The following is a 12155-nucleotide window of genomic DNA, read 5'->3' on the forward strand; positions in this document are numbered from 1 at the left end:
CAGGTCCTGAAGAGTCAGCTGAATGGCAAAAATAAGAACCAGGCCACAAACACCTACACCCTACCAGTAATCAGATACCCTGCTGGCATAATATCCTGGCCACTGGAAGAAATGCAAGCCACTGATATCAAGACAAGAAAGCTCCTTACAATGCATGGAGGGTTCCACCCTAAGTCCAGCATACTGAGGCTATACACCAAGAGAAAGGAGGGAGGCCGAGGACTAGTGAGTGTCAGAGCCACTATCCAGGAGGAAACCAAGAGCCTCCATGAGTATACCAAGAAGATGGCCAACAGTGATGATCTGCTAAGTGAAGGCCTCAGACATCAAAATCCCAGTAAGGAGGAGTCAGAGGAGCTATCATGGACAGACAAAGCCCTGCATGGCATGTACCACCGACAAACTGAAGAAGTGGCTGACATTGAGAAAACATACCAGTGGCTGGAAAAAGCTGGACTGAAGGACAGCACAGAGGCCCTAATCATGGCTGCACAAGAACAGGTCCTTAAAGGTGTAATACAGGATTTTCTCGAACAGACGAAGCCAAACGTCTGTTACTCACTTTTTGAACAACGCGCATGTGCCAGACCATCCGCCCGGCTCTCCTGCTTCTCCCAGGAAACGCGGAAGCATGCGAGCGCCTCCTCCTCTTCTCCAGGCGTGCACGGCTCTGTTTACAGTTTCTGCGATCGGCCTCGCTCATAAATAAAGCTTGTTTTCCGAAACAGTTACAGCTTCATTATGTCCGACTCCCCATCGGTAAGTACTAGCTCAGAAGCTGACCAGCTACAGAAACACTCTGAATGCGCATGCGCAAAAGGGAGAAGCTTATTGGGCGTAAGCACGTAGAACAGCCTTACGAAACCAGCTCGTCAGAATGATTGACAAACAGACCCACTAATTATTTAGGTGATCCACCCGGAAATCAAAATCCTGTATTACACCTTTAACACAAGATCAATAGAGGCCGGGATCTACCACACCACACAAGACCCCTGGTGCAGACTGTGCAAAGAAGCCCCAGAGACAGTACAGCAGATCACAGCAGGGTGTAAGATGCTGGCAGGCAAGGCATACATGGAACGGCACAACCAGGTAGAGGGCATAGTGTGCAGGAACATATGTACCGAGTATGGACTGGAGGTCCCAGGGTCAAGATGGGAGACACCTCCAAAGGTGGTCGAGAACGATCGAGCCAAGATCCTGTGGGACTTCCAGATCCAGACTGACAAGCAGGTGATGGCCAATCAGCCTGACATAGTGGTGGTGGATAAACAGCAGAAGACAGCTGTGGTGATAGATGTAGCAATCCCAAGTGATGGCAACATCAGGAAAAAGGAGCACGAGAAGCTGGAGAAATACCAAGGGTTGAGGGAAGAGATAGAGAGAGTGTGGAGCGTGAAGACAACAGTGATACCAGTAGTGATCGGGACACTGGGAGCAGTAACCCCCAAGCTGGTAGGATGGCTCCAGCAGATACCAGGAACAACATCTGAGAGCTCTGTTCAAAAGAGCGCAAACCTAGGAACAGCTAAGATCCTGCGCAGAACCCTGAAGCTCCCAGGCCTCTGGTAGAGGACCCGAGCTTGATGGAGACAGACACAATACTGCCGGGGTGGTGAGAACACAGTTAAAAAAAAAACTGTAGAAATATATATATATATATATATATATATATATATATATATATATATATATATATATATATATATATATATACGTATATGTATATACGTATATACGTATATAGTTATCTCCCTTTTATAAGACAAAAGAACTAAAGAAAAAGACAAAAAACATAGTGCAAATATATGAGTGACTTCAGTGTACGTATGAATTCACATTAAAACACCCACTCATATTAATGCATCTTGCAACGAAGATATTGTCAATGTTCATCATGGTGATTTTCTTCTTATTGAATGCATGTTTTGTTCTTGTTTGTTTTTCAAGGCAGTTTCCCTGATGTCTGAACTCCTTATCATTCTTTGGTACTTCTGTTATGTCATCTGTTGCATCAGTATTTGTTCCACGAATCCTGATACAGTTCTGATAATATAGAATTACAAGAAAAGGAGAAAGAAGAAAACTCTCCACTATGTGTTGTTTGTTCAGCGAAAGTATTAAAACGAGAAAGATACTAGAGGAGTCGCTAAAATACAACAATTTTAACCATTAAGGATAGAAACAATGACGACAATAATGTGAACTTTTGTAACATGTTTACTTCCAATATTTGCTGTAGCATTCCTCCGTTATTCAGCTATCAGTGAAATTTGCCTCCAGGTAAATGGGCTCAACTGTTCTGGATGTAGTTTAAATTCCAGCTGCAGCATCGCGAATCATTTGAAGTCAAAGAAGTCAAGCATGTGGCGTGCTGAAAAAAGCTACAATAATGATGAAACAAAGGCGTGAATTAGGTCTCTGCGTCAGTCACGGACAGGAAACGCAGGACTTTATCTCTCTTGCATTGGTGGAAAAAAAACAGGCTTTGAAATAAGGAAGAGGACGTAATCAAATGTAGCAGTGAGACTTTGGGCTGTCAGGTTTTGTGCAATCAAACTGTTGAGGTTAAAGAGGGAAGGGAAATAAAACTTTGAGAATATGGTGATATATCAGCATCGGTTGGTTTTTGCTTATTTTCTGCATGGCTGCCTGCAAGGTCCCAGTTTGATTATTTTATTGTGCATGCTGGCCGACAGTCAGTCAGGACTTACTGCGGCTCTCGATGGACCTGATGTTTCGGTTTTTAACCCAGGACATTTGAGTGTTCTCACACTGAGAAACAGATTTGCTTGATGTCCACTCAAAATCACATCGCAGGGCTTTCCAGTGAATAAATGGTCTGTTCTGAGAACGCTTTAATTTAGACCCAGCAAAGAAAAATTCAATGGTCTTCAGTGGAAAAATGAAATATACTGAGGTGGTAGTTTGAACTTATTCATATGCCTGTAGAAGATTTATGGATTTTATATGAAATGTGTGATGATAATGTTAATAATAAATTATTATTATTGTTGTTCTTTCTGTCGTTAATGCCATTTTGACAACCTCATAAATAATAAACTCTCAGCCCAGAAACAGATGATCTGTTTTTTTCACTGCAAAGCATATTGGTTCGTGATAGCCGTCGTTCGTGATATTGAATTTTATCACTCATCGTAGGATACTTTGTGTTTTCTATATTTCCTTCAAGAACACTCCACATTCAGATGTCAAAAAAGACCATTTGGAAAAAACAGGTATAAAAGTGCTTTCAAAATACACAAAAAAGAAACATGTCTTGGTTTCATTTCAGAACTGATGTACCACTTGTTCCTAATTCAGATAAGAAAAGATCAATTTCAAAATTCAACAGGTAAATGCCTCACTTTTTCAATCTTCAACAGCAGTCAAGGATTTTTTCTCACTTGCAATTATTTGTCCATAAGTGCCTGACAGTTTTCTCACATTGAGACGTTTTCTGATATTTATAGTGACAATAACTCCGATGCTTTCTTCCCTGTTACTTTATCTCTCAGCTGAAAGACACTTGAGGGCAAGTCTAATGGTGTCTGCATAATATGACATTTGCATTAGGCTAAAAATATCAAGACGGTCCTAAAGCCTTTAAAACTCAGATCAAGATGCCAATTTACCACTTAACATGGCAGAGAATGATCTTTATTTTTTGCTTGTTTTTTTTTTTGTTTTTTTTTTGTTTTGTTTTTCAGTGAGTCAGAGCGGTCTCGCTGGTGACGTTTGTCCGGATCCCGGAGTTCCTGAAAATGGCAAGAGGATGGGCTCTGCTTTTCAGTAAGTCAACCTCTCCTTCATTTGTCATTTTTATTAGTTAATTACTCACATTTCTTTTGAAAACACCCTCTCATTTTGCACAATGCAGCCTGCCAGTTCAAGAACAGTCAGTTGTGCTGCACGAAGCACTGAAAAAGCTGAATGGAAAAATCAAACGTGTGCCTGGTTTTTGGTCACATGACTCCCGAGGACTGCTTCTATTTGCAAAGGTTATCTTGAGTTTACACACATTACGACTTCTGGGCTCACTTTGGATCGTAGGTTATTTCTTGGTAACACACAGTGTGTTGTCGTCTTCCTCTTTGCCCCCACTCATGGAAATCTTTTTCACTCCCTCGCTGAGAGAGAAAGTGCCACTATGTCCCAGTTCTGGCTCCAGAAATCGCCCAATGAGCGGCGAACATTTCCACCAAAGTTCTGCATCATTTGTGGGGCCACTGAAGTGTTTTGCGGTTTATGCGTCGTCATAAATAATGCATGTGTGTCGGGGACCTGTTGTTGTTGTCGCACTGACTGTTTAGATGTGAGGCACCTTATGCAGCCGCCATGAGACAAACCTCACATTTGCTATCTTTCAGATCTTTTCAAGGATGAAATGTTTCAGGCTCGTCAAATCTGTCCAACCAGTGGAACCTATAGCTAAGCAAATTATTAGCAAATCCTGGATACAGATGCACGAAACGCACGCGCACACACACACATGCATAAATATACAAAAATTAAAGGGGTATCAAGATGCTCCTTTCAGGACTTTATTGCAGGGCGTCAGGGGGTAGAATAACAAGTTATATTTAGAATAACAAGTTTATACTGCCTTTCTTTTGTGACTTTGTTATGTTAAAAGACTGGTCTCTGATCCCAGAGGCTCTTTTATCCCTCCACAGCCGAACAATCATTACTCTGTTGTAACAGCCAAAAAGTCCAGCAGAGATTCAAATGACGTCCCCGAGTTTAACTTTCATGTAACATCTCTAGCAACTAATACAAGCTAACCTCAACCAAGACTGCCCTGTTTAAAGTGTTAAAAAACAATCAATAACTCAGCACACCACATGCACACAATGCCGCGTTAATGGCAGTTACCAGTTGGGGAACGTCCCATTTCCCAATTCAGAGCGTCCGGCGAGGAAAAGCAAGAAAACAACAGGGGCGCCTCCAACGAAAACAAGCTTGTCATCACATCCAAAGATAAAGCTCCTCTGCTGTGAATGTGTATAACAGTGGTTTATGACGTGCTGTCTGTTATTCAGATGAAGAATGTGGGCCTCATAAATTTGACGCTCTATTTAGCCATTTCAGCTGTTTTCATTCAGCTTCGTCACCGTTTTTGTAATCTTGAGTCAAGGTTCAAAAATTATATTAACACACTGTTCCTTATCCTCAGATGAGTAATTTCTGTAATATAAAGTATAATAATATATAATGATCTGTTACACTAATGATATATAGCTTGAAGCGAGGTCTAAAAAATAGCTTGTCCATTATTCTTAATTGAGTATATAGTGCTGTAATCAAAATATGTGGTATAATGATTCACAAGGCTTTTAATGCTTCTGATAGTTTGTGAAACAATAAATGTGCTGCGTGACACTGAAGCAAGGGGTGCAGTTGAATCACCTTTGTTTTAACACAAAGTCACTGGAGAGTTGAAGACCGGGGCGTCCTGAAAGAATGCACACTTTGTTATACATTGGAGGGGTGATCCAACATCATTTATTTATTTATTTATTTATTTATTTTTGTCTTTTTTGAAGTACCTCATCTCACGGACAGAATTTGGACGTACTAGTATCGCTCACAGAACTGAGGGTGCAGCCAAACTAAATAACAATTGGTTTGGTCAGGCAGGTGATCGAAAACCCGACAGCCAATCTAACAGTATATGAGAAGTTCTCTGCGGAGATGGGAGACTCCTGCCTGAGCAGGTCTTCATGGTGCAGTCGCCACGTAGAATCCACTCTGTGTAGAAGAGACACGGCAGCCCGGTTGGAGTTAGCGTAACCGAATTTACAAACTGAAGGCATGTCGATAAGACATGCTGTAGTTTGAAGACAAAAACTCAAAAAGACAGCGAATCACAGCAAGCTGCCACCAAAACGCCTGTGTGAAATGCTTTGGAGCAAGACAAACAGAGGAGGGAGCCAAATGTAGAGAAGTCCCAGAATAAAACCTCCAGCAAAGTGCATGAACTCGGACCAGCGGAAGCAAACTGAAGCAAATAACATCCAAGCAAGACAGCAGTGGAAGGACTTCACAGGAAGCGTCTGTCTGGAAGTTCAAAAATACTTCACGTATAATTTGTGGCCGCTTGTGAGGGTATTAGGCTCAAACTGAGGTATAAAAAGCTTGAAGAGATTTATCTGAGATGACTCAAAACCATAATCGCTTCAAATGGACTGCTGCAACATCCTGATATAGGAGTTTATTTTAGTGGTAAATGAAACATTCTGGTTTTTAATCTTCTGTACTTTTTTTTTTTTTTTTTTAAACAAAATTCCAAAAGTATCTCTGTTTTTCACATTTTCACTTTGGACTTTATGGATTGCTGAGATTACTTGCATGCACCATTAAAAATAAGTGGGAAAGAAAACACTGTGTGCAAAAAGTGAAGGTTGAGAATGTTTTTAATTTGCATTTAAAGTTCCTGCACAGACCATGTTCTATGAGCTATCATTTCATTAGGAAGAAATACCTCCCAAATTAACACCGTTGCTCTGCGTGATCCTTATATTACTAATAGATGTGCCTGATGTCCTCTTTTTTCGTCTAAAGATCAGCTGGGAAGCTAAAATAGCCCTGAGTTACCGTGCCTACCGTGAAGTCTGCGGTCAAAGTTCAAGGCATTATTTTAACATCCGGGCCTCACAGACGCACAGCGTTTATACAATTACAGCATGTTGGCCAGTCTGCAAAGGGTTAGTGGACTCAGTGGTGTCCATCACCTAATCAGCAGAACGGGAGACATCAATCTATTTAATCAGGAGTGAGCCATTATGAAATAATAGTCTCTCCCTATGGTTCATGCATCGAGCATCAGTTTTTTTTCTGAAGTTGCTGTGGTGTGTAAGAGGAAATCAAGGCAGGCTCCATATTTACCATTTTCAAAGCCTATTTTCAGGACGAAAACTTTAAATGAGTTCCTGCTGCTCTCCTGTACCATTAGCAACTGTGGCTGCACAAACCTTTCTCACTATTAGTGGAGTTGACTTAATGAAGGGTCATTACTGCATGTGTTGGTATTAAAGTGTGTGAGCATTTCTGTGCATGTGTGTATTCACGTGGTCGTATGTGTGTGTTACGGGTCTCTTTCTAATCATCATTAAGCATCGAGCTGCAGGAGCTGAAACCGAATTGCAGTGTGATGAACTATAACAGGATAAATGGAATCAGAACACAATTGTAGAGAAAATGAGTCTTTTTTTTTTCCTTTCTTCTCCTTTTTTTCTTCCGTAGGCATGCACAACCTACCTGTAACCTTGTGTGTAATGACCGATTGTCAATCAACCAGATTCACACTTGTGATGGAAAGGTTATTGGAATGTTCAAGGAGAGAAAAAAAAGCCTCTCCTCTCTAATTGTGAATTTCACAGCGAGCGGCAGGATTTCAGGTGTTTTCAGTCATCACTGTCCTCGGAGAGGCCACCGCTCTGGTGGAAGCAGTGGCCTGACTTGCTGTGACCGAGGCGTGGAGAGAGACTTGGCCGGACTGTACGACTCTACGGCGTTTAACAACAGGGTGGAGACAATCAGCGAGCAGAACTCTCTGTTATGAATGTTCGGCCAGGTGGTCGACTGCGGTGCGCGTCGGCAGGGAGGAGATATTAGGCTTTGCAGACAAGACACCATGCAGACTTCCATTTAGACGGCTGAATGTCCCTCTCACGTGTCGGACAGCAGGGTGTTGGAAAGAATGCGAAAACACAAATGATCTGCACAAACGATGAGAGGGAAGGGAATGATGGCACGACGAGTTGAGGAAATTGAGCAGAAGAGAGTGAAAGAAGGAAGACAGACAAAGAGTCCTGTGTGAAAAAAGGTGAAACACTGTTTTGAAAACAACACTTTCCAGCTGGGTGTTCTATAATGATGATGTGATCTTTATAAGAGATGTTGATGTGGCTTTTTTATTTTTTGTATCTTTTATCTGTTTTTTCCTCTTCATGACTTTCTTCAAGTCTTGCAACATCAAGTGGCTTCAAGCTGGGATCAAAGGAACTGCTATTACCTTCTTGACAGGTGTTGTTGCTGTCCTCTCTCCTTAACCAGGATCGGCTCCAGTGTCCAGTTCAGCTGTGATGACAGTTATGTACTACAAGGGTCCAAAAGTATCACCTGCCAGCGAGTCACCGACACCCTGGCTGCTTGGAGTGACCACAGACCCATCTGCAGAAGTAAGTTATTACGAGCACACCCGGTGCCGCTATGTATTCCTGCAGCAGCGCTGTGCCACTGCCATATGGCAAAAACCAAAAGGGGAAGATGTTTCTAACCCAAACTTCTGTCCAGCATGCTTTATGCTTGATCTTTTTTTTTTCAAAAAAAAAAGGAAAAATTGAGTTTATATTGATATTTATTTTACTAAATAACACATTTAATTCATGCTTCACAGCTGCGATGATGACAGGTGACCATCATGAAATGAGCTCTCAAACAGAACAATAAATCAAACAAGGTGCGGCAGTTTTGAAGCTTTGCATGAAGTCATTTCTCTGTTTTTCATGGGAAAGCCTCTAGCAGTGCTGTCAGTGGTGTTAATAGCATCCCTTTTTGTGATAACACAGGTAGTCCAGCATTTAGTCGTAAATGAATAAACTGAGGCAACGCTTTAAAATCAATAGGGTGAGAGTGCAGCTTAATTCACCATGAAGGAGGGATCGCCCCTCCCAGCTACAACTATTTTTATACTATAGGATACTGCACACCCAAACAAAGCATCACATCCTTATAACAACGTTTATGGATGACCTTGCTCACCTCAGATCTTTCAGCTCAGAGAAATAGATAGAATTGACTGAGCAGCAGCCATGCAATCAAATTCATTACACCCAGTTCAAAACTGCAACTTAAAACCTAAAATGGGTTAGATATTCAATTCTCTGAAGTATAGGTGAAGAGCTTAAAATTAACGGATGAATGATCCCTGATACTGACTAAAGTACTAAAAATCATTTGCTCAAAAGCATATTTTCACTTCTCCACAAAAAACCAGTTAATTCATGTGCAGGATGATTGCAGAGAGCTTTACAGTGCCTCACGTTGGTGTACATGTGAGGCGAGGGAGATGCCAGTGGGGTCGCTGACCTGTTTATCAGGGCTTCAATGTTTCTTCAAGGACACTTCTGCATCCTCCTAGGAGTTAAACCATCCACTGTAAAGACCCACTTTACCTCCTATTGTAGCCCACAGGGTCCAGACACTCAGAAGAAATCCACCCAATCTTTAATCAGGACCTCTGCTGCTGCAGGCGGTGCAGCAATGAGACTAAGCCTGCATGCTCCTCTTATAGCAAGACACTGGATTTTTATGGGGTTTTTTTAATGGTTCTTAGATAACAGTGGAATCACATGACGATGATGTGTAAGCTTTATTATGACAAGTCTGTGCAGCCACATGTATCGATTTTGTTGCTTTAAGAAATGCTGGATCTTTAATGATAATGCACATACAATAACATCTACCTTATACTTTGTTATACTGTTGCCTGAGTTTCTCATTCCCATGTTTCAAAGTCTGAGCTGCTGTACTTCTTAAGCCCCATTCTAGACCTTTGCATATCTTCTTAATTCTCTGAGTCTGTTAGCAATTAAATTTTGTGCTCATTTATGGCAGTTTTCCTGCTTGATAGAAACAGCTCAGCCAATAAAAAAAACTTTGATGGAAAGATTAAGAACAGGAACACTCTCTTACCAGGTTGAAGTATAAAATGCTCTCAAAAGTTTTAGGAAACTTGTAGACATAATTCTTAAATGAGCTGGGAATTCTCTTAAAAAATGTACATTACATTAAAAAAAAAAACAAGTATGATCCAAACGCCATAAATTATATCCATGGAATTTAAAATATGTTTCCTTGTTTGTAAAAAATATCATGCCTCATCGTATTGATTAACTGAGGGACTAAAGCACAGCGTGAGTGACGGAGCGGTGATACAGAGGCTGCCGTTTCCCACATGCTATCTGACAATACCCTGTTGGGTTTATTGCGCCACAAAAATAGCTGACAGCTAGCATGTTCACACAAACATGTGTGTGTGTGCGTGTGTGCACGCCCACGCGCCCCCAAACTCACTTGCATTGACAGAAAGCATCCAAGGGACAATGTCACACACCTCATGGCTGCAGTGGCATTTGCCTTGAGCTGTTGTGTGAGTGTGTGACGGACAGGCAGTCCCTGAGCTCAGACACACACTGTAGGGTCGCTGTCACATCCGGTTATATTTTGTGTGTGTGTGTGTGTGTGCTTATGTGTATGAGTGTGTGTACCTGTGATGTGTCTGTATGTCTGTTCCTGACTGCAGGCACATTCCTGAAATCATGATACTTGGGGGGGAAAGGAGCCTCCAAAATACACGCAAGGACATGAACAATATAACATGTTATTCAGAAATTATTCTGAAATCTGTGGTTTGTTGATTTCATTATTGACCTCGTACCAATGTAACAGGTTTTTATCATACCTTGTTATCCATCTTAGAGGGAAAAAAAAAATATTTCAAGCACGTAGCTCTTTACATAGATTATCTGCCTCACCATGACAGCTGGAGTTTTAATGTTCTCCCTGTCTGATTTATCTGATAACTCTGCTTTTCTCTCATTGTCCAGATTTTGTATTTCATTGTGATTGGCTCTCTGTGTTGACCCGGTGATGAACTGGCTACTTGTATATAACAGTGCCAACAAAATAAGCGTGTGTGTGGTTTTGATTTTCACACCAGGTAGTGATTTCTGATTAAATGAAATAGTCACTTTTTTCCACATTTTTAAACATTGTGTCAGACAGCTGTTGAAATATCCAGTAAATCTGTATAAATGTAGTATGAAATTGTGGTTACTGTCACAACTTCTAAAATGTAGAAATATTTTTTTCTAAGAAAGTGTCTCCATGAATCGCTGAATCATTTTATGCCAGACCATGTTTCTTCTATCATGGTTCTCTCTTCCACCTTCCTCCTCTATGCAAACATTTTTTGGCAGGTGTGAAAACAAGGTGTGAAAAAGAAAAAAAAAAGTCTCTTTCTATTAATAGTAAATGCATGTGTGTGTGCTGTGTTCACCTCAAAACAATGAATAAAAGGTAAAACATTCCGAAACATTATGAATGAATATGATGTAGGTGAACACATGGAGCTGCAAACCATATTTAAAGTGTGTGTTTGATTCTATATTATGTGTTTTGAAATAATTTGTGAGTAGAGAGGTACAAAGCGAAAAAGGGACAGACAAAGAGAGAAGAAAACAAGATCAGTAGGCCGTTACAAACAAGTAGACAGGCAGAGTTTAAAAATGTCTGTAGCGTAGCTGTGGTGTATCGTATTATCTGGCGTGATCACTCCCGTGGGATTCAAGCCCATGAGCCTCTCTCATTCTCTGCTGAGACTTTACTGTTAATTAGAAGCTGGTCTCCGAGATGAATCGCCATGACTGTCTTTCTGTGTGTCCGTGTAGCTGTGTGTATCACAGTGTGTTTCGGCTCTCTTTTCTAATTAACAGGCAGATCAGTCATCTGAGGTCCTCCTCCCTCTCTCTCTCTCTCCCCCTCTCTCTCTTTCTCTCTCCTCTGCTGGTGTCTCGTTCCTTCCACACTTTCCTCTCTCATCCATTCTCACATTATTAGCTCTCACCTTCTCTTGGTTTCAGTGCCCCTCTAACGTCTCTCATCTCTGCGTTTCGGCTGGTTCACAGCGAACATTTTGAAGAGCTAATGGCTGGATTACTATGAACTCAGACATGCATGGACCCTTCACTCATGGTTTCAAGTCATTCTAGTGATTTTGTGGCAATTCATGTTGAGTGAGTTGACTCATGGACCTGAAATAGTTTCCTGTCACCCAAAAATAGTTTCTTTTAGATCTGAGGCAGTGTCACAGTAAATAAAATATTATTAACTTCTAAATGATAACTTACTTTCTTACATGCTTTTCTTTAGTGTTATAGATAGATAGATAGATAGATAGATAGATAGATTAATACTTGTTGATTTCTTTGAAATGAACTTATGTGATAACTTCAAAAAGGCCCTTACATTTCTCGCAAATTAATAATGTTAACAGTCCCCAAAATAAATGTCTCTTTCTGTTCGTCAGATCTGTCTCTGCTGTGACAGGAATGGCAGAAATGAACTTTAGTGATTTGGTGAAGTTG

The 12155-nt window shown here is 41.0% G+C and overlaps 1 protein-coding gene across 1 annotated transcript in view; it reads left to right on the forward strand.

Annotated features, from left to right (window-relative positions):
• Positions 1 to 12155, forward strand: part of LOC115388994 (CUB and sushi domain-containing protein 1-like) — a 270349-nt gene that overhangs the window by 98237 nt on the left and 159957 nt on the right. Inside the window, exons 6-7 of the mRNA XM_030092348.1 lie at positions 3714 to 3795; positions 8062 to 8186. Coding sequence (XP_029948208.1) covers positions 3714 to 3795; positions 8062 to 8186 — 207 coding nt within the window. The remainder of the gene's footprint in view (positions 1 to 3713; positions 3796 to 8061; positions 8187 to 12155) is intronic.

This window comes from Salarias fasciatus, chromosome 1 (genome assembly GCF_902148845.1).
Source record: "Salarias fasciatus chromosome 1, fSalaFa1.1, whole genome shotgun sequence".
Taxonomy (NCBI): domain Eukaryota; kingdom Metazoa; phylum Chordata; class Actinopteri; order Blenniiformes; family Blenniidae; genus Salarias; species Salarias fasciatus.